Source organism: Meleagris gallopavo, chromosome 1, assembly GCF_905368555.1.
Source record: "Meleagris gallopavo chromosome 1, MGAL_WU_HG_1.1, whole genome shotgun sequence".
In the NCBI taxonomy this organism is placed as follows: domain Eukaryota; kingdom Metazoa; phylum Chordata; class Aves; order Galliformes; family Phasianidae; genus Meleagris; species Meleagris gallopavo.
In genome coordinates, this window is record NC_139404.1 from 178885321 (window position 1) to 178904170 (window position 18850).

At 41.6% G+C, this 18850-nt stretch overlaps 1 protein-coding gene across 7 annotated transcripts; it reads left to right on the top strand.

The window, feature by feature from the left end:
* Positions 1-1351: 1351 nt before the first annotated feature.
* Positions 1352-10183, top strand: MSANTD4 (Myb/SANT DNA binding domain containing 4 with coiled-coils). Of its 7 annotated transcripts, XM_031552066.2 has the most exons (5): positions 1498-3545; positions 5210-5272; positions 5394-5544; positions 6051-6657; positions 8210-10183. In XM_031552066.2, the coding sequence occupies exons 4-5, from the start codon at positions 6196-6198 to the stop codon at positions 8780-8782; spliced, it is 1035 nt and encodes a 344-aa protein (XP_031407926.1). In that variant the 5' UTR covers positions 1498-3545; positions 5210-5272; positions 5394-5544; positions 6051-6195; the 3' UTR covers positions 8783-10183. The 7 variants fall into 7 exon arrangements, with proteins under 7 accessions (XP_085072400.1, XP_085072398.1, XP_031407926.1 ...); XM_085216272.1 differs by lacking the exons at positions 1498-3545; positions 5394-5544 and adding an exon at positions 1415-1491; XM_019612252.2 differs by having other exon boundaries at positions 1498-5272.
* Positions 10184-18850: the final 8667 nt, after the last annotated feature.

Genomic DNA, 18850 nt, shown 5'->3' on the forward strand with positions numbered 1-18850 from the left:
GTTTCTACTTCTAGCTTCAAAGATAAATTCTCACAGTTACCTGACATGCAGAACAAACAGATTCTGGAATTATATTTCTATCTTCAGTGTTCTTCTGTTTCAGTCAGCTACATATAAATTCAAGAGAGTTCATGTGAATGAAGGTGGTCTAAAGACTTCCACAGTGGAGGAAGCTGGTATACACCAAATAGCCTCTGTAATAGTGGAGTAACAATTGGGGAGAAAGGAGATCTGTCTAACTTTACAAGACCAGCTACCACGAGATCTCACACTTCAATTTATATTAACAAGCAGTAATCATATTTAGTGTTTTTGTGCTCCCTATGAAAAAGGGATATATTATTATAATTAGCACTAATTATTTTTGCAGAATGGCAGAGGCTCAGGCTGGTAATGAGTTCCCTTCTTTGTATTTTTTCCACTGATTGCACTTCAATCCAGGTTGAACTAGCTTCCAACACCTTCAAGGCACACTTGCATCATATTTATGAGCACTGTTAAAATACGTAAACAATGTAATAACATAAACTAAAGCCTTGGTCATGCATAGGTTTTATTAAATACAATATATAGTGTAAAAAATTGCCAACAAAGTGGCATGGTCTTATTGCCCCACTCTCTACTATTTCTTTCCTTAAATTTTTACAGTACACAGTGGGCATTGTGTAGCAGCAGAACTGTCATCTTCTGTGAGCTGATAAAACCTCATAGGCCTGTGTGAGCGCAGTGACCTGCAGCCAGCTGTGTTTGTAGGGTTCAGCAAGGGCCCACTCATCAGTGCAAAGGAGTCAGTGCACAGAGCAGACCGGACAGAACACAGGTAAGGCGTTTCAGCAACGTATGTAAATGCATATGCTAATTAAGCATCTCCAAGCACCAAGTTGCCACGGCAACGAGACGCACACAGGGCGAGGTCCGGGCACCTCAGCGGGGGCTGCGGAGACAGGAAAAGGGGCCGCAACAGCACAGCTCCGCTGCACTTCGCTCGCGTATTCGCTATCGTGAAGCAATATTGCGGCTTACATAAACGGCAAATTTCAAAACATTTTCTCCCACTACGGAATCACCTGGACGACGAGCGTTACTTGGCTCGTTTTACATACGAGCCTCACCACATGAACCCAACCCTCCCACCATTCCCCAACCCAACGCCTCACTGAGCGCAAGAAACGCGCCGCCGGAAAGTCATAAAGCGGAAGGCGGGCTTTGGCAGAAGCTAGCCAATCGTCGGAAGGTATCGGTAAGACAAGCAGCGGCCACAGCCAATGCTGCATGGGGCTGCGCGAGCCATGTCCCCGCGGGGGAGTTACGGCGCTCAGAAGCTTATTCGGGGCATTACGGCGCGTCTAGGAGGGCGGGGCAGGAGAGAACAAGCGACGGGCCTCAACAGCCAATAGTCGCGCGGGAAGGGCTGATGGGCACTCAGCTCGCCCAATAGGAAGGTGTCGGTCGTTAAAGGGCCGGCGACCCGGTGGGGTGAGTTGGGCGTAGGTGAGTAACGCGTGCGGCTCGTGGAGTGGGTGCGGTTCGCGGTGGGACTGAGGTAGCATGGCTCCCGGCGCCTTATGGGGGGCCGCAGCCCTCGGCCCCTTTGGGTGCAGAACGGTTGCACTCTCAATCACGGGGAGCGTTGGGGTGGCAGCCCTCTGTCCTCCCGTGAGGAGTGCGGGGTCCCTCGGTCTCCGATGGACTCGGTTGCCCGGAAGCCCGGCGTGGGGAGGGACGGCGGCGGGGCTGTCTGCCGCCTTTGTTCCCTGTGAGGGCTCCGCGGGGCTGGGCCATGTCTGACGGGAGGGCCGAGGCTGGGGGCTGTGCGGCCTCCTTCCTCTCTCCTCCGGTTCTGAACTAAGAGCGGTGTGATTTGGTTGCACGTTAGGAAGAAGTTCTTCACTGAGAGGGAAGCTGATCAGAGCTGTGGTGCGCCATCCCTCCACGTGCTCAGTGCCAGGTTGGATGGCACTGGGCAGCTTCAGCTGCTGGGGGGCAACCAGCCCGTGGTGGGGGGTTGGGACTGGATGGGCCTTGGGGTCACTTCCCACCTGAACCGTTCTGTGTGTACAGTAGTACTGATTGAACCATCTCTCAGTACTTAAATTTGTCCCATGCCAGCGGAGCCGTCTGTTTGGAACCACACCTGAAGTTTTCCAGAAAGTCCTGGATTAGTATTGTGAGAAGACTGCCCAATTCTCAAATTTGGTTTTAGAAAAATAGGTTACGGGGCCTCCTGATCAAATGCTTTTTTTTTTTTCAGTCATATTTATTTTTTCTGGAAATTTCAAACGTGAAGACAACCACCAAAGCGTAATAAAAGAAATCTGGATATATATGTGTGTATATATATATATTATAAATTATTTTAGAGGAGTCTGTGAGAATTTTTGGTGTTGGTTATGACTTTTTCACAGAATCACAGAATGGCCCGGGTTGGAAGGGATCTCAAGGATCATGAATCTCCAACCCCCCTGCCACAGGCAGGGCCATCAACCTCCCCATTTAATACTAGATCATGTTGCCCAGGGCTCCAACTAACCTGGCCTTGAACACCTCTAGGATGGGGCATCCACAACCTCTCTGGGCAGCCTATGTTGCTTGTGTGTTGGTTTTTGTTGTTTTTGTTTTTTAAACGCTCCATTCCAGCATGTGTTCACGCAGTCAGATGCAAGGAAAGGAAACGTAAAGGCATAGCGGCAGTCTGTAGATGCCTCTGCTGTATTTTGAGGTTATGAATCTTATGTATATTTATGGATTGTTTAGCTTAGTTTCATAATACTGTTTCATTTCAGCAACAACAAATAGTTCCAGTTTCCAGACCAGAGCTGAGGGCCTTCTTAACCTTCAGTTGATTCTGGCCTGACAGGACTGTATCAAACTCAGTGTCACATTACTGGCTTTCCTGGGCACACCTTGAAAGCTTTCTCATGATGAAAAACCCTTCTCTTTCTCTAGACAACATTTTACATTTGTACCTAAATGGTACACATTTTGCATTTGCATTCCGAGTAATGTGTGCACAGCTGCTAGTCACATCAGAGCCTGTTTGCATCGTTTGTCACTTCTCTGGGATTTCTCTGTCACATAACCAGGATTTTGTCATCTCTCCTCTAATCTGCTCATCCCTTTTTTGAGTGAATCACTTTTATTCCTAACTGGTGCACTTAGTAGAATTTATTTGCTGTGGAATTTTCTGCTAACGACACAAAAACGTTGAAGTCTTATGGTTCTGATTTTGGTAAAAGCTGAAATGTTTGTCTGGAATTATTTCTGAATGTGTGTTTTCTTGTTTTAGATCTCAAACTAGAAATCAAACATGCTTTATGTTTCGTTCTTGTAAATTAATCTTTTCAAATTGCTGATAAGTTGTTTTTGTTCTTTTTTTGTAGCGATCTACAATGTGTACAAATCCTTGCCTGTTACCACTCCTGACTGTTAAATAGTTTAAGCATGTGGCAGTTCATTTTTTTCTTAATTAAAAGTAATATCCTGAACACCATCTAGAAATATCAAAGTATTAGAACCTGAATTTTACCAACCTCAGCTTTATTTAGGTAATAGTGCTTTTTATTTAATATATCAAAAAGGTAATGGTTCTACTGCACAGTAGGCCCAAATCTGCTCATCTGTATACTGCTAAGATAATTCGTTAGCACCATTTGTGTTAATGAAAAAGGAAACGTCTTCAGTGAGACAGTGTGCTTTCAGAAGGCAGAGAGTTAGAAATAGTGAGGTGTGCTTAACAATTAGAGAGTAATAACCAAGAGTTTTAAAATAGGTAGGCTTTACAGTTGCTTTCAGGGGCTTATGTCATATATGCTATAGGAAAAAAAACAAACTTAATGCTATGCAAAATGGCATTTTATGCCATGGGTTCCCAGTGTAGTAATGCAGTCCTTGACCTGTAACTTAAAATCCAAACCCAAGATTTGGTACTTGTGGAAGAGTGGATGGGCGATCAGAGCAGTGATGCAGAGCACCTGGCTGAGCAGCAGTGGGACTGACCTGCAGGGTGACCTGGCAGCTGTGCATTTTAACTTGTGACCTGGCCTACAGCTAAGAGGAAAGCTCAGCTGCTTATCTTCCACATTCATGTAGAATTGCATTTGAAAAATAGCGTGGAGGAAAAATTGATTTAAAAACCTGAATCTGGTATTTAGGTAACCTCAAAAACAGTTAATTATTAATACATCCAAGAGTTTGATGCATCCAGTTTGTTAGTACTTGTGGAAATTTGACTCATTGTCCAATAGCTAACCAAGTACTTGGATGTCCACTTCAGTACTTGCTTTAATTCAAGAAGTTCTACCAATTTCAGTAAAAATAAGCAAGTTTTGACTTCAAACAAAGGTTTGGCACCTTAGTAGTGATAAATCAGAAAAACTGTCTATGCTGTGTGTTAGACTTCTGCATAACTCAGGATCAAGCCTTGGGCAACCTGTGGATGTTCCTGTTCGCTGCTGAGGAAGTCGGACTAGATGACCTTCAAAGGTCCCTTCTAACTCGAAGGATTCTGTGATTCTGTAACTCTTTGAACTTACACACATGTACATGCAGTTTCTGAAGCCAGTGTGAAGTAGCAGGCATCAGGAATTCAGCTTAATCTTTTTATTTATCAATTCAGAATAACTGTCTCATTAACAGTAGAACTTCTAAAAGCAGTCTTAGTTCTTTCTGTGTATTGGTAGCTCTTCTGGAGAATTTACCTGCTGAATGACTTTTAGAAAGTTTTTAACATAAACACTGAAGATGAATTTGAGTTTAGTAGATAGGTCAAGAAATTAAATTAGTATAAAGACAGAAAAGAACTAACACTGTAATTAGGATTTGAAAAGCAGAGTAAGTATCAAATAAATTGATTTACTGCCAGAGAGAAGTAAGTTTGGTGCTGCTTCCTTAAAAGCCCAAATATCTTTTCATGGCAAACATACAATAATGAAGGTTAAAGGAGAAGTTTAAAGATCAGGTAAAAGGTCTCTGAAAAAAAAAAAACTTATTTTTTGTAATTGTAGCAGATACAGAGATACAATGCTGTGTTGTAGTGCAGGTCTGACTTTTTAAATGGCAGAAAGTTGGGGGTGGGTTGTTTTTTCTGTTTCTGGTTTTTAATACTGGTCATGGCAAGAAGTGCATCTACGCTACAGCCCTTAGTCATAGTATCTATTTCAATCATTCTCTGTTCTCAAGATGAATTATTATTTTCTTACTTTATTTTCAGAAGGGCAGGAAGCTTCATACATCCTAAATAGAAATATGCAGCTTGCAAAACTTGGAAAACTTTGTAAGTAAGCTAGTTATGTACAGTCAACAGTGCATAGGAGATGCAGACTGTGAACTGCTGTGTGCTTTGTCCCCCAAATGGAGAGTTTTTGTTGATGTGCTGATGTGTATGTTTTATACAGAGCTGTGCGCTGTGTCCAAGATTAGCTTCCTCTAGCATCAGGCACAGGATCAGCCATAGCTGGCGTAGAGGACTGGATGAGCTTTGGATCTGACATTAATTGAAGCATTTTACAGTGCGAGGGCCGTGGAGCAGGGCTTTAATGTGCGCAAGTAATGGCTTATTCCTAGAGCTGTTTCTTATAGTAGCATCTCGAATGCATGACACTTGTTTGCATAGAAGTAGTTGAAAAATGTTTCAGAAATTTCATTTGCCTAAATATGTTGTTTTTGAAATAACAGTGTAAAAAATTTAGCTTCTTTTTGAAATAACTTAGTATTCAGACTAAGATGTATATGTTGAATTCCAGCCTTAAGCGTAGCCCAACAGGCAAAACTGTAAGAGCTACAGGAAAATAACTATATTTTTGTAATGGAAATATCAACTCAACCTGAACAGTTTATGACAGATATATTAATAGATTTATAATTCATACGAGTTTATGAGAGCTCATCAATAGCTACTTTAAATTCAGAGTGTAACAAAATTGTTTTCAACAGATGAGCGGTATGTTCAGAATGTACACTTCCTTAATGGGTGATTTTGGAACCAAGCTCATTAAATAGAAATATGCAGTGTATACCTTTGAGATTTATTTTGTTTGCTCTTCTTCTCCTAGGAACCCTGAGAAATAGGAAAATACTACAAAGCGAAGACAAAATACATCTAACGAGAGCTGATCTCTGCTTTCATTGTTTTTTAAACTTAGTCAAATAGCTTCTGTAATCTGCTGTGCTAAAATTATTAGCTTAAAGCTGGAAAAAATGAAACAGTTGAAAAGAAAAAGAAAAAGTAATTTTAGTGTTCAGGAAACTCAAACTCTCCTTAAGGAAATCAGAAAAAGGAGAGAAGTACTCTTTTCAAAGCAACTTAATACAACAATTAATGAGATGAAACGGAAAGCGTGGGAGGAAATAGCAGAGTGTGTGAATGCTGTAGGTGAAGGTGAGCAAAGAACAGGGACAGAAGTGAAAAGGCGATACCTTGACTGGAGAGCGCTCATGAAGAGGAAGCGTCTGAACGCAAACATCAAGGCAGTTGGTGGAGGGTTTCACCTTCCTTCATCCGACTTGGATGACTCTCTCAATGAAGATATGGATGACAAAATGGGGTTTGCAAATGAATCTAGTTTTGAATGGCAGAACATTACTGACTTCAGAGAAGCAGGTGGATCTTTAACAGAAATCAAAGTAGAAGAAGAAGAGGAGGATCCACAGAATTTTGAAGTAAGTGACTGGCACACATTAACTGTATGCAATATGGCTGTTTTCCCACCTCAGCTAGGGCTTTTCAGTGTGCTTCATTAGCATCAGTTTTTGGTTTCTCTGAACGTGTGAATTAAGTAGTAGAAACAGTTGTGCTTCAGAGAGAAGGTATTCAAATCTGCCTGTTTGCAGTGGTGTGTAAGGCTGGTAACCTTCAATACAAGTATGTATTTGAAGGTGTTTTCCATTTCTGTATGTCAGAGATAGGAATTATTTCAATCAGTAGAATGAAAATACGTTACTGAAGGATATTGGCTGTTTTAATACTTAGCGTATCAGAATGGATGAATGGAGAAGGAAAGTGCACCTCTTTAACAAATGAAAGTGTGTGATACCTGGAGGTACAGAAAGAAAGAAATGGAATACTGTTTGCATTTCTTAAAATGAGACCACAGGAGATGAAAATACTATCTGAATAAATCAGTCAACCATTCCTCTGTCAGAATTGTAGCTGCGAAACCTGTGGCCAGGTTGCTATTTTTAGTAGCATTGTAGCTGTTCTGAGATAGGGAGGCAGTGAGACTGAAACCAAATGTTTGAATGTTTTTTTTGTTTTGTTTTTTTAATATGGGTTCAAATTGTGTCTAAGTTTAGTTAGAATGTATGCTGGGAAAAAAACACCAGCATAAGTTCTTAAAAATGGTAATGGGACTGCTGCCTGACAGCTGCTGAAGAAAGGTGTCAGCTTCTCTAAAACTGAAATACTGGTAGTCGCTCTCATTGCCTTACATTGTTTTCTGAACCCATGTCTTCCTCCGTTTGCCTTCCATTTGCAGTATTCGTAATGGGAAACAATATCTCTTCTGTATGATGGTGTATAGCACACAGCTCTTGCAGGATTACAGCCTTCATGGTTCACCAAGAACAGTGGTACTAACCCCCCTAATAATCCATTTCATGAGTGGTTTTCTAGCAAAAATGGCAATATAAAATTGGTTAAACAAGTCCTGTTTATTGACCCACTTACACAGATTGAAGGGTTAGGACCATGTGAAAAATGCCAGATGGTTTTAAATACTGCATTGTTAAATGTTTTTAGAAATTGAATCCTCGTGTTAATGAAGGCTGGGTTAGCTTTAATACCACGTATCCTATGGATCCAACTGCTTTGACAGATAATTAGTCACAGCAAATTGCTAGTGGCTTGCATAAATGTCATTGAGCTTTGTGAAAAGTAAGGCCACCACGTGGTTTTTAGGTCTAGTTTTCTGTCAGTGATTCTGAATGCTCTGTAATATCTATCATGCAGTGTTTTTTATGCTACTCTTGCGTGTCTATAGATAAACAGATTTTTCATTACAAATATTAGCTTACAGATCAAGTGTCTCTCAAGCTATGTAATAACAAACAAAATAAACATAGCATGTTTATTTTGTAGAATGTAACTTCTGGAATACTTTTTAAGATGCAGGAAAAAAAGCAGTCATCTGTTACTTTCAGTGAAGTTGTATATAATGCTATTCTAACAGAGAGAATGGGATGTAATTCTTGTGTGTTGCATTCCTCTCTGCAGTTTCCTATTGAGGAAGAAGAAATTTTTTCATCAGTTTTGCCAGATTCAAAAAAAGAAAATGACTTACCAGATTTCACCCACATTGAGGAGTTTGGAAATCTAAGTTCTGCTCAAGCTAGATTAGCCTATGAAGATTCACACTTGCTTATAAATCTAGAGAAGCAGAAGGTGGAACTGGAGAAGCAGCGGTTAGATATTGAAGCTGAACGGTTGCAAGTGGAGAAGGAGCGCCTACAAATTGAAAAAGAACGGCTGCGGCACATTGACTTGGAGCATGAGAGACTGCAGCTGGAGAAGGAGCGACTTCAAATCGAGCGGGAGAAACTGAGGCTAGAGACTCTGCGTGCTGAGAAACCTGCCCTGGAAAATGACCTCACCCAATCAGAAAAACCCATCATACAGCCTCTGGATCTAGAAACTGAAAAGTTAAAACTTGAAAAAGAACGCTTGCAGTTAGAGAAAGAAAGGTTGCAGTTCTTAAAATTTGAGTCAGAAAAGCTGCAGATTGAGAAGGAGCGCTTGCAAGTGGAGAAAGAACGCCTCAGAATTCAGAGAGAGGGTCTCTTGCAGTGAACTTCTCAACTGGAGTGTTAATACTAGTGTTCTCTTGTTGTGTAGAATATAGGTAGTTCTTTTTCTGATGCTGAAACTGTTGTAAAGGTCTAATGTTCTTCTGTTCAGAGTTGAATGTTGATGTTGAACTGTAATAATAGAGAGAAAAAAAATGGTGCTCAATAAGTCAGTGTGCCTGTGTAAATATGCTTATGTAATAAATTGCTTTTCAGTGTATCAGAACTAAGTGTAGTTATGTTCTCCTATCTTCAGTATTGTGTTGTATTTGTTATATGTGTCCTTCTCCCAAGACACATTAAGAAGAATCAAAACCAAATGCTGTATTTTTTTTTTTTTTTAATACTGCACTAACAGTTAGGGAGTATTAGAATAAGTCAGTATTGTGAGGGCCTCATGCTGAGGGTAGTCCATGCAGTAAATAAGTATAATTAGAACGTAGTAACATACAGTGGTGATGTACTTCATTAAACTTTATTTAACCTTTTTGGTTTTTTTCCACTTCTGCAGCTGAAAGGAGTACATTAAAAGTTCAGGAAGTATGCTACAGTGGTGTTTACTGTTGGGAGTGCAGGAGGTTGTGTTCTGCCTTTTTGAAGTATTCATACCAGATAGTTACATCGACCTACCTACCATAAGACTTTTGGATGCATCAGGTCATTAATGATGTTATGTGAAGTATTTTATGTCTTGATTACCTGTCAGTAAGCATGGGGGCTTAGTAGCAGGAAGTGACAGCTGTCTGATCAATCTGTGATCATCCCCTGAAGGATGGTTTATTTCTTGAAAGAGTTCAGCTGATGATAGGGGTCTTGGGAGTTAAGACTCAGGCTGAGCACAGACTAACGAGAACTGAGCTTGAACACTAATGCTCTTGATATTAATTTTTCCTGGCCAGCACTGAGGTTCACAGAATCATAGAGCGGCTTCTGTTGGAAGGGACCCCAGGGATCATCAAGTTCCAACCCCCTGCCACGGACAGAGCCACCAACCTCCAGGTTATTTCTGTGAGACAACCCGTGGAGGTTTTTATGACTGATGCCATACAGCGTGTTTTAGTTAGGTAAGCAGAAGTAGTTTGTGCTAAATGCCATCATTTCATATGTAATTTATTTGTTTCAATAAAAGCCTTTTTGTGATTTCATGTATGTGTAAATCCTAACTGAGCCAAATTTTAGAATTCTTGTTTTTTCTGTGAGCAACTACCTTTTTTGATTCCATTTGAAACTATGAGAATACTAAATCTGAATATATGTTGAGTGACTTAACATGGATTCTTGTGAAAGTAGATATATTTATACCACTATAGGATTACTTTTATTCTGCAGCAAAAATATTATTTTTTTATTATGGAGACAAGTGTGCTTCTACAGTGGAAATAAATTTGACTACTGCAACCCAAAATTGCTCAAGACTATGTTTATTCAGAGAAGCATATAAAAAGAAACTTGAATTGTTTTTATTATTTTTTATTTATTATGAATTGTGACGCCCTAAAGATGCTGGTGTCTGCATTCTTTGTGGGAGAAACAAGGCATTTCGGAGTGGGACTCAAGTGAGTTTTAGGTTAGATATTAGGGGGAAGTTTTTCACTCAGAGGATGGTGACACACAGGAACAGGTTGCCCAAGGAGGTTGTGGATGCCCCATCCCTGGAGGCATTCAAGGCCAGGCTGGATGTGGCTCTGGGCAGCCTGGTCTGGTGGTTGGTGACCCTGCACATAGCAGGGGAGTTGAAACTAGGTGATCAGTGTGGTCCTTTTCAACCCAGGCCTTTCTGTGATTCTATGATCACTCAATTGAAAAAAGAAAAGGCAAAGACCAGCTGGATAAAAATGCCCCAGGGATAAATGTACCTGAATTTTTTTCTTCTTCCTGAAATAACATAGGTCCCTGTGCATGTTTAAAAAAAAAAAAAAAAGAAAAAAAAGAAAAAAAAAGTTACTGCTAAGAATTGCAGTGCTTTATGTGCTCATCTGTCAATTTTTTTTTGAAGGATCTTCCCTTTATTTTCCTCTTTCAAAACATAGAAGAGGCAGAATTCAGAAAATTAGTCAAGATTGCCTCATGTGTAGAGCATGATTTGCCCTGTAATGAATAACTTGGGTTTCACAGTGGTTGTGTCCTGAGGTATCTGACTTTCTAGATGATTGCTCTGCCAAACCAAGGAATGAGGGGCAACATCATCACCAGTGCAGGAGGTAGTGACCAGGTGGACCAAGCCAGGACAGTGGATGCTGTTGTGGTCTTGTCTGTTAGAAGTACTTACCCAGGAAAGAGCAGATGTGGAGTCTGGCTCCTGTTTTGAGAGGGAATTAATGCTGCTGCTCAGCACTGGCACCTGTCTTTGTATTTTACTCTAGTTGAATGACTTAACCATTGGAAAAATGGGTTTGCATTTTATGTTGGACATCTCTTGGGGCAAGATTTCCAAGCATTTTCCCAAGTGAGGAGGGTAAAAAAGTTGAGATAGATCTGAATAATTCATTTTTCATTTCATAAATTTGAACACTCCTCCAAATGTGAATAAAGCTGCCTGCAAGCAATTATTTCCTCCAACAACTGTCTGTTCGGCCTCCTAAGGAAATGATGGACCCCTTGGTTATACAGAACCTTTTGGAAAATACTGAATGGTGAAATTAAGTATTGTCATAAATCATTGAAAATACAGTTTCAACATTAAAAGTAGAACAAATTATGGAGCTTAATACAATAATTTTCTAGCCTGCTTTTTTTTCCATACTAAAATTGCAGTCATTTCGTAATTTAAATTTAAATGTCATATTTTCAAATACTAATCTTCAAACTCTTAAAACTTAATTGCTTCATTTACCAATCTGGGTCCTGACAGCAAAGCCTAAGGGCAAAATTTAGACCATGTAGATGTCACCAAAGTCAGGACACACACAACTCAATTCCTACATAAAAGAAGGACTAGTGGTTGTAAGTAATCAGAGCGGCACTCCCAGACTTGGAGTCACTTTAAGGCAAGGGGGAACAGTATGCATACAGAAGAAGAGGAAAATATTTGAGGGGGGAATGAAAGGAGAGGGGTAAAAATCAAATATTTGTTAGTGGGAAGGTGACTGAAGGTGTCAGATAAACAGTGTTGGAAATTCCCCCACTGGTCATTGCAAGCTGTTTTATCAAGTTTGTTCCTGATGCACTGATGTCTGATCTCCTGGCTCTGTGGAACCTGGTGGAAATATACCCATGGAAGAGGTGAGGTAAAGAACCAGCAGGTACCTCCAAGGCCACGGAGAAGTGGGTGCCATGCACTTTCCTGAGCTGCCTGAGGAACATGCACTGGGACCTGCTATGTCCGCTGTGTCATGAAGCCAGTAATTCTAGGGCCAGAGGGCTAAATATCAAAGGTTAAATAAAGGATACAACAGAGAGCCTCTCATTGTCTAATACTAGTGATGGGTCCCAACAACTGAAGCCGTGCCAGGACATCAGTGGATAGAAGATGTCTTCATTATACACCTTGGAGGCAGACTGGCTAATGCTTTATAGTATCCTAAAAACAGCTGGAGAGGCTCGCAGGGCAAAGTTGTAAATATGAACCCAAGGTGAACAGCAGCCTCTGCTCCAGTTGGGCACCTGTGAAGGCATGGCAGTCAAAATCAACTTCACATCATTGAGTAGGGTGCCCTGCGTTATCTCTGAGCCATTTTGAGCAAATTTAACTGTGCATATAAGATGCTGCAAGCAATACTTAAGCAAAATATTTAATCATTATTTATTAAGACAAATGATGTTTTAGATTTAATAAATACTGGGCTCAGATTGAGCAACAGTATCCTTGTTACATCAAGGAGTTTGCTATCCAGGAGAGAAAGGGTCATCCTCCAAGGCCTCCTGGAGCTCTTTGATAGTGCTAAGCTGCTGTCTTCCATTGGTATGTATATATTTTTAATTGTTGTTGCTGTTGTTGTTTTGGGGTTCTTAATTTTCCCACGTTGATATTTTTTCTTCCCCCTCAAATCCTCAAATTGCTACTGATGTTATTTCAACCTGTGTCTGTAGCTTTATCTTACCTTGCTTGGCTCACCTCTACAAATTTCCTGAGATTTTTCTCACAATTTTGCTATTTTCCCATCAATTTGAGCTAAGGGTACAAAGCTATGTGGGACAGCGGATTAAAGACTAGACAGGAAGCTGCATGTTTACAGAAAATTGATCTGATAACAGTCAGGGGAGGTCCAGTCTCCCTGATGACTGTCCTTGAGGTCTTGCATTGTCAGTCAGACCATAGAATCACAGCATGATTTGGGTTGGAAAGGATCTCAAAGATCCCTAGTTCTGACCCTACTGCCATGGGCAGGGACACCTCCCACTAGACCAGGTTGCCCAAAGCCCCATCCAACCTGGCCCTGATCTCTTCTAGAGATGGGGCATCCACATCTCTGGGAAACCTATTCCAGTGTATTCCAGTGTATTCCACTCATATGGACATCCCATACCAGACAGTTCTCCAGGTGCCTGGTAGTAGAAGTTGCCCAAAGTACTGCTACAGTGTGAGTTCTTTGTACAATCCAGAGCACACTGTTTGTATGTTACACCTTGAACTGGACAATAATCTGCCCTGTGCATGTTCAAAGCAGTGAATTACATTCATACTTAGTCCCCTGCCAAAAATAAACTCTTAATTTCCAAATCTATCAGATAAAATCCCCCTCCAACAACTGAGCAGAGGGACTGGTAACTCACAGCTCTTTGCCTTTCCATGGAACTTTTGAGGCAGTTGTCACAGGTGGTGTCAACAGCCTCTTCTTGTGCTATCCTAGAAGCCTCCGCAGAAAGGCAAAATGCTCCAAGGAGATGAAGCCAGATTTGGGGCTGATATTTTACAAACACGAAAATACTACTCAGTATCAAACAGGAGGCTTGACAGAGATGATAGGTGGGAGAAAAAGGAGGAGGAAAGACAGATTTTTCTCTATCATTGCTAGATTCAGTTAGTGAATTTAAGCCAGAGGGTGTCAGGAAACTCCACCAAGTGCATTAGTGTTCTTTTTTCCCTCTCCTCTCCTCTCCTCTCCTCTCCTCTCCTCTCCTCTCCTCTCCTCTCCTCTCCTCTCCTCTCCTCTCCTCTCCTCTCCTCTCCTCTCCTCTCCTCTCCTCTCCTCTCCTCTCCTCTCCTCTCCTCTCCTCTCCTCTCCTCTCCTCTCCTCTCCTCTCCTCTCCTCTCCTCTCCTCTCCTCTCCTCTCCTCTCCTCTTTATTCTCCTTTCCTTCTCTTTAGTTCCACCCCCCTTTTCCTTTTTCCACATTTTTTTTAGAGTTGACTGTAATCTCCTTGCAATCCAGTAGACATCAAATGCTGACTTTTAAGGCAAGCAACTGCTTAAGTCCTCACATAGTTTCTCATGTCACAGGCTGTTGTTTCTGCCTTTTTGATGTGGGACACTGGCCCTGTGTCCCCCTACCAGAATCAGGAGTTCCCAGCATGTGTCCTGTTCCTCCCATGCAAAAGCTGCTTTGCTGCACAATTCAGCTCAGCCCCAGCTCCCAGTGTCTCTGTGAGGGCTGGAGATGCCAGTGAGGCCCTTGGCCATTGCCCACCTTATTTAGAATGAGAGGGACTGTTTTTTTTCTGCTGGGTGACAGTGCAGGGAGAGAGGAGAGGTGTAACAGCCTCCTTCAAAATCATGAAACCTACAGGAAAAAAAATCTGTTCTTTGTGCTGCTGCCAACAAGAGATGGAAGAATGAGCCTGAATCACTGGTATGACTGCATGTGCTATGAGTGAAACGCTGATCAGGGTATGAAGGACTCGCACTCAGTTCCCAGACTCAGACAGCTCCAGCACATCCCTGTGGCTGGGGGCTGCTCCTGGGAGGCCATGAACGAAGCGCAGCCCTTGGCTCAGGCCTCATCGGGTCTGCACTGCTTCGGCACTGCTGCATGGCACATAGGCTGTCAGCTCAGCTCTGCCACCCTGGCCAAGGGAAGCCGGGCAGCTTCATACCTTAGGAAACACCCAGCAGCTCTCTCACAACTCAGCATTGCTTTACCCAGGGTGTGTTTTCTCCTGCTCATGTGAAACCTTCCTCTCCAAGGTCAGAAGCAGTCACACAGCCCAGGAGAGGAAAAAAAATCGCTGGCCATTAATCATGAGCTGTTATGAAGGAAGTTTTAGAGAGCAGGATTGATGGGGAAGCAAACAGTTCTTAACCTATCTCTAATGTTCTCTTACCTAAAAAGTTAAAGCAATTATCAAATTTTCTGTGATAATGATCTCACAGTATTTTGTTGTGATTAAATAAAAATAATGTATTTTTTATGAAACACGAAGGTTTTTATGGTGTATTTTCTTTTCTAGGAGCTTTTTATGCTGTATTTTGCTTCCTGGGATCTGTGACACCACTATAATTTTCGATAGGTCTCTTAAAGGAGAAGAGACAATTGTCATCATTGTTGAAATATTAAGGAGATTACTTCTGACTGTCTTTTTGTTTCCTCCAGTCCTTTCCTTTTCCTTTCCATGTCTTCCAAGTGGCCTGTTTAATATCTTGTTAATGTTTTTGTTCTCATTAACTTTTTTTGGGTAGCTTGCCATGTGGCTGCAGCTCCAGCACTGCCAGAGCACTGCGTGCTGTGCACACTGAGGAGATTTGTGCAGGTGGCATCCGCTGGCATTTTGGGGCTGGGGACTGGGACCCACTGTATAAGAAAGATATAAAACTAATGGAAGTTATTTGAAGGAGGGTTACGAAGATGGAGAAATGTCTGGAGGGCAAGGTAGGTGTGTGAGGAGCGGCTGAGGTCCCTGGGTGTGCTCAGCCCAGAGCAGAGCAGGCTGTGGGGGGGCCTGATGGTGGCTACGTGGATACCTGGCCCTGTGCAAGTCCAAAATGCCAGAGTGGTAAATAGCTATATGTGTGGCAAATAATCACTATTTTAAAAGCTAGCAGACTGAGAGCAGCAGCAGTTACAACCTCCTACAAACCTGGGTGTCAGTGGATGCCTAGATTCCTCCATCAGTCAGGCACTATTGAACTTTGCAGCTGACAGAAAGATAAAGTGCAAATAGGCCAGGTTCTTACATACGTTATCTGGTTCATTTTGCATCGGTGACTCTGAATGTTTGTAGTCAGTATCCTGACTACTAAAATCCACTAATCTACTAATCCAAGTTTCAAAAAATAAAGTGAATTTTGAAACAAATGTTCAGCCTTTTATTATTCCAGATAAATAGCTCATTTGAAAAAATGTATTCCAGGCAACATGAGGACAGTGAGGAAGAACCCATTCAGTGCTGACCTGGGGCAACTTCATCATTTCCTCTCATTCTTCTCATTCTATTATTTTTTTTCCTTTTTGGCTGATTTACACCAAAATGATGACTTTTCAAACAACTAGTTATGCTACCAGTGCTTTTAGCTCTGTGACACTCTGTGATTTGGCTATTTGTCACTCAAACAGCATGAAATTGGAGTCTACGAGGGAGCTCTGGTTTCTCACTCCCGGACTCATCATTTTTCCTTCCTGGTTTCTTAAAGGAAAACCCAATTCTAGGTTACAGTTACCATGCCAATGAGTGCACCAGTTCTCAAACATCAGAAAGCATAATACAAAAACATGGGTTCACTGATACAGTAGAAGAAGAAGCCCTTTTTACACACTACACATAATCCTTTTAAACTTGACCTACTTTAGAGGACTCTTTCATTGCCTCCTTTTATAATTTATTAAAAATACTTGTTATTTTCTGTTACAGTTTTACTGTTTTTAATTTCCCTACTTCACACTATCAGTAGTTTTATTCTACACATTAGCAGACCGTGGAATACCTTGCCTTGTTACTTCCATATTTTCTAATTGCAACACTCCATCATTAGTCAACAGGTTCATAATGTGGAAAGCAAAGTTGCTATTTCATTTCATGCTATATAATGCAATGCTTCTGGTTCAGTAATTACATTGTGCCAGACTTGTGATCAATCCTGAGATAGCTCACTCTTGATGGATAACCCTATCATGGACTTTATAAGAGTTAAAGGAAGGAGCAAATTTTTAATTTTGCTCCTCTGTCAATTTAGTTACTTGAACATTGCTTTTCAGACTGATATTTATCTCACCGAGATAGGAAAAGATTACAGAAGTAAGAACTTAAAAGAGAACTGAAGTTTGAAAAGCACTTTCTGAAGTTTTGGTTTGCAAAACAGGAAAGATAAATTAGACATTCTTCCATGGAAGGCTGTTGTGTATTACTCTTTTATGGAGTGCAGATCTTTTAGTCACCTGTTCAATATGCTGGAGAAAGCCATTAACAACCTCTCGTAACTTTTCCAAGGACTGTGTGAAATGAACTGTTGCTCTTACTGCTACTACTGCCCAGTACCAGGCCTGTGAAAAAAGAAAATATTTCCAAATGGTTTATCCTCTGTCACAGGAGTGTTTGTTAGTTAGGGCAATTTTCTAAAATGGCAACCAACTTTCAAAGTATCATAGAACGCAGGAAGTGCCCTTCCCTCACACAGGAAGAATTACAGCTACAGACTTCAAGGAGTGAGTGCCAGAGGGTTGCAAAGACAGCCTGAACAACTGTGCTAAGGGAATAACAGTGGGGAGGGCTATAACCTTTATGATCAGGTGACATCTGGATGCCCTGAGATTATGGTAAGTAATTATGGGGTGCACTTTTCCCAGATACACGTGCTGGGAACCAACATCAGGAATAGAATTTTTGGCCTGACAACTATTGTCTTGCTTCAATAAAGTGACATTCATGATCCAATGTATATTGATAGAATCATTGTGTGAAAATCTATAGGTGAAATATTTCTGCAATAAAAATATGTTGTCCCATTGCTGTTTGACTTTTTGTCATGGTTTCATGATTTTTCATTATCGGTATTCCACATCATAACATCATGCAATGTACTGGGGGTTTGACTGCTGATGCTCAAGTTCCGGGTGCCTGTCCAGCGGAGAAGAGCAGCTACGTTTCCCCAGGGGGCTTTGCGGTCAGCGAGGAGATATAACTCCCGGCAAGGTCACCTGATGCTCTCTTCTCTGCCTGCGCTGCTTCGCTTGCGCTTCTCTGCCTGCGCTGCTTCGCTTGCGCTTCTCTGCCTGCGCTTCTCGCCTGCGCTTCTCTGCCTGCGCTTCTCATCTCAGCGTTGTGGTAAGGCCGATCCACCATCAATTTCACATTCTCTCTCCTTATAAAATTCTGTTGATACCATATTTAGTAAATTACTTTGTTTTACCTCAGATTGTTGCCACTGTTTTCAATTATTTCGGGGTCCCTTATTTTCTTTTTTTTTCCGGGGGCGCGGATCCGCGGATCCCTCCGCCCTTCTAGTCACGGAACCGGGCCGAACCAGCCCGTAAACCGTTGACACTTTTGCACCAGTCTACACCTAAAGCTTTTCAGTCTCATCTCCCACTTGCCATCCTTCTGATATCTCAGACTTTCTCCAAGGATTGGCAGTGAGATCCCAACGCTCAGAAATCATAGAGTTAAATATGCTTTAGAAAATCTGAAGAGGGTTTGTTCATCTGACTATGCCTAAGAGGTCAGTGCCAGTGTTATCTTCTTCTATCTAATACTTCAGAAAAGATTGAGGTTCAGTATTTATCTGGGTGGAAGTTCAAGGGAAAGGGGGTAACAAGGGACTAGGTTACTAAGATAGGTAGTACACACTCTGCTGTGACCATGATTATAAAGAAAGCTGAAAACAGAGACCAGGTGACAGGAGCAGCCATAAAAGTGACCCCCTAAAATTACTGACAAAAATGAGTGTCCACTTAGCTAAGGGTCCCTGAGATGGCAGGGCAAAGAAACCATGGTAACAAAATCACCTTCCAGGAAAGAAGTCAGCAACACCCATTCCAGAAACTGATGTCCTACCCCACTTGTGTAGCCACAAGTGTACACATTAATTCTCTGTCTACCCCAAATAAGCAACTCTGAAAGACCTTCTCTGCACAAGATCTCTACAGGATATGTCCAGAACAGATGGATGCATCACTGGCATTGCCTGGCTGACTCCATGGATCCTCTCTGAAGCAGGAGAGGATCTATTATTGATTTTTTCCATTATTGATTAGCTTCAGTC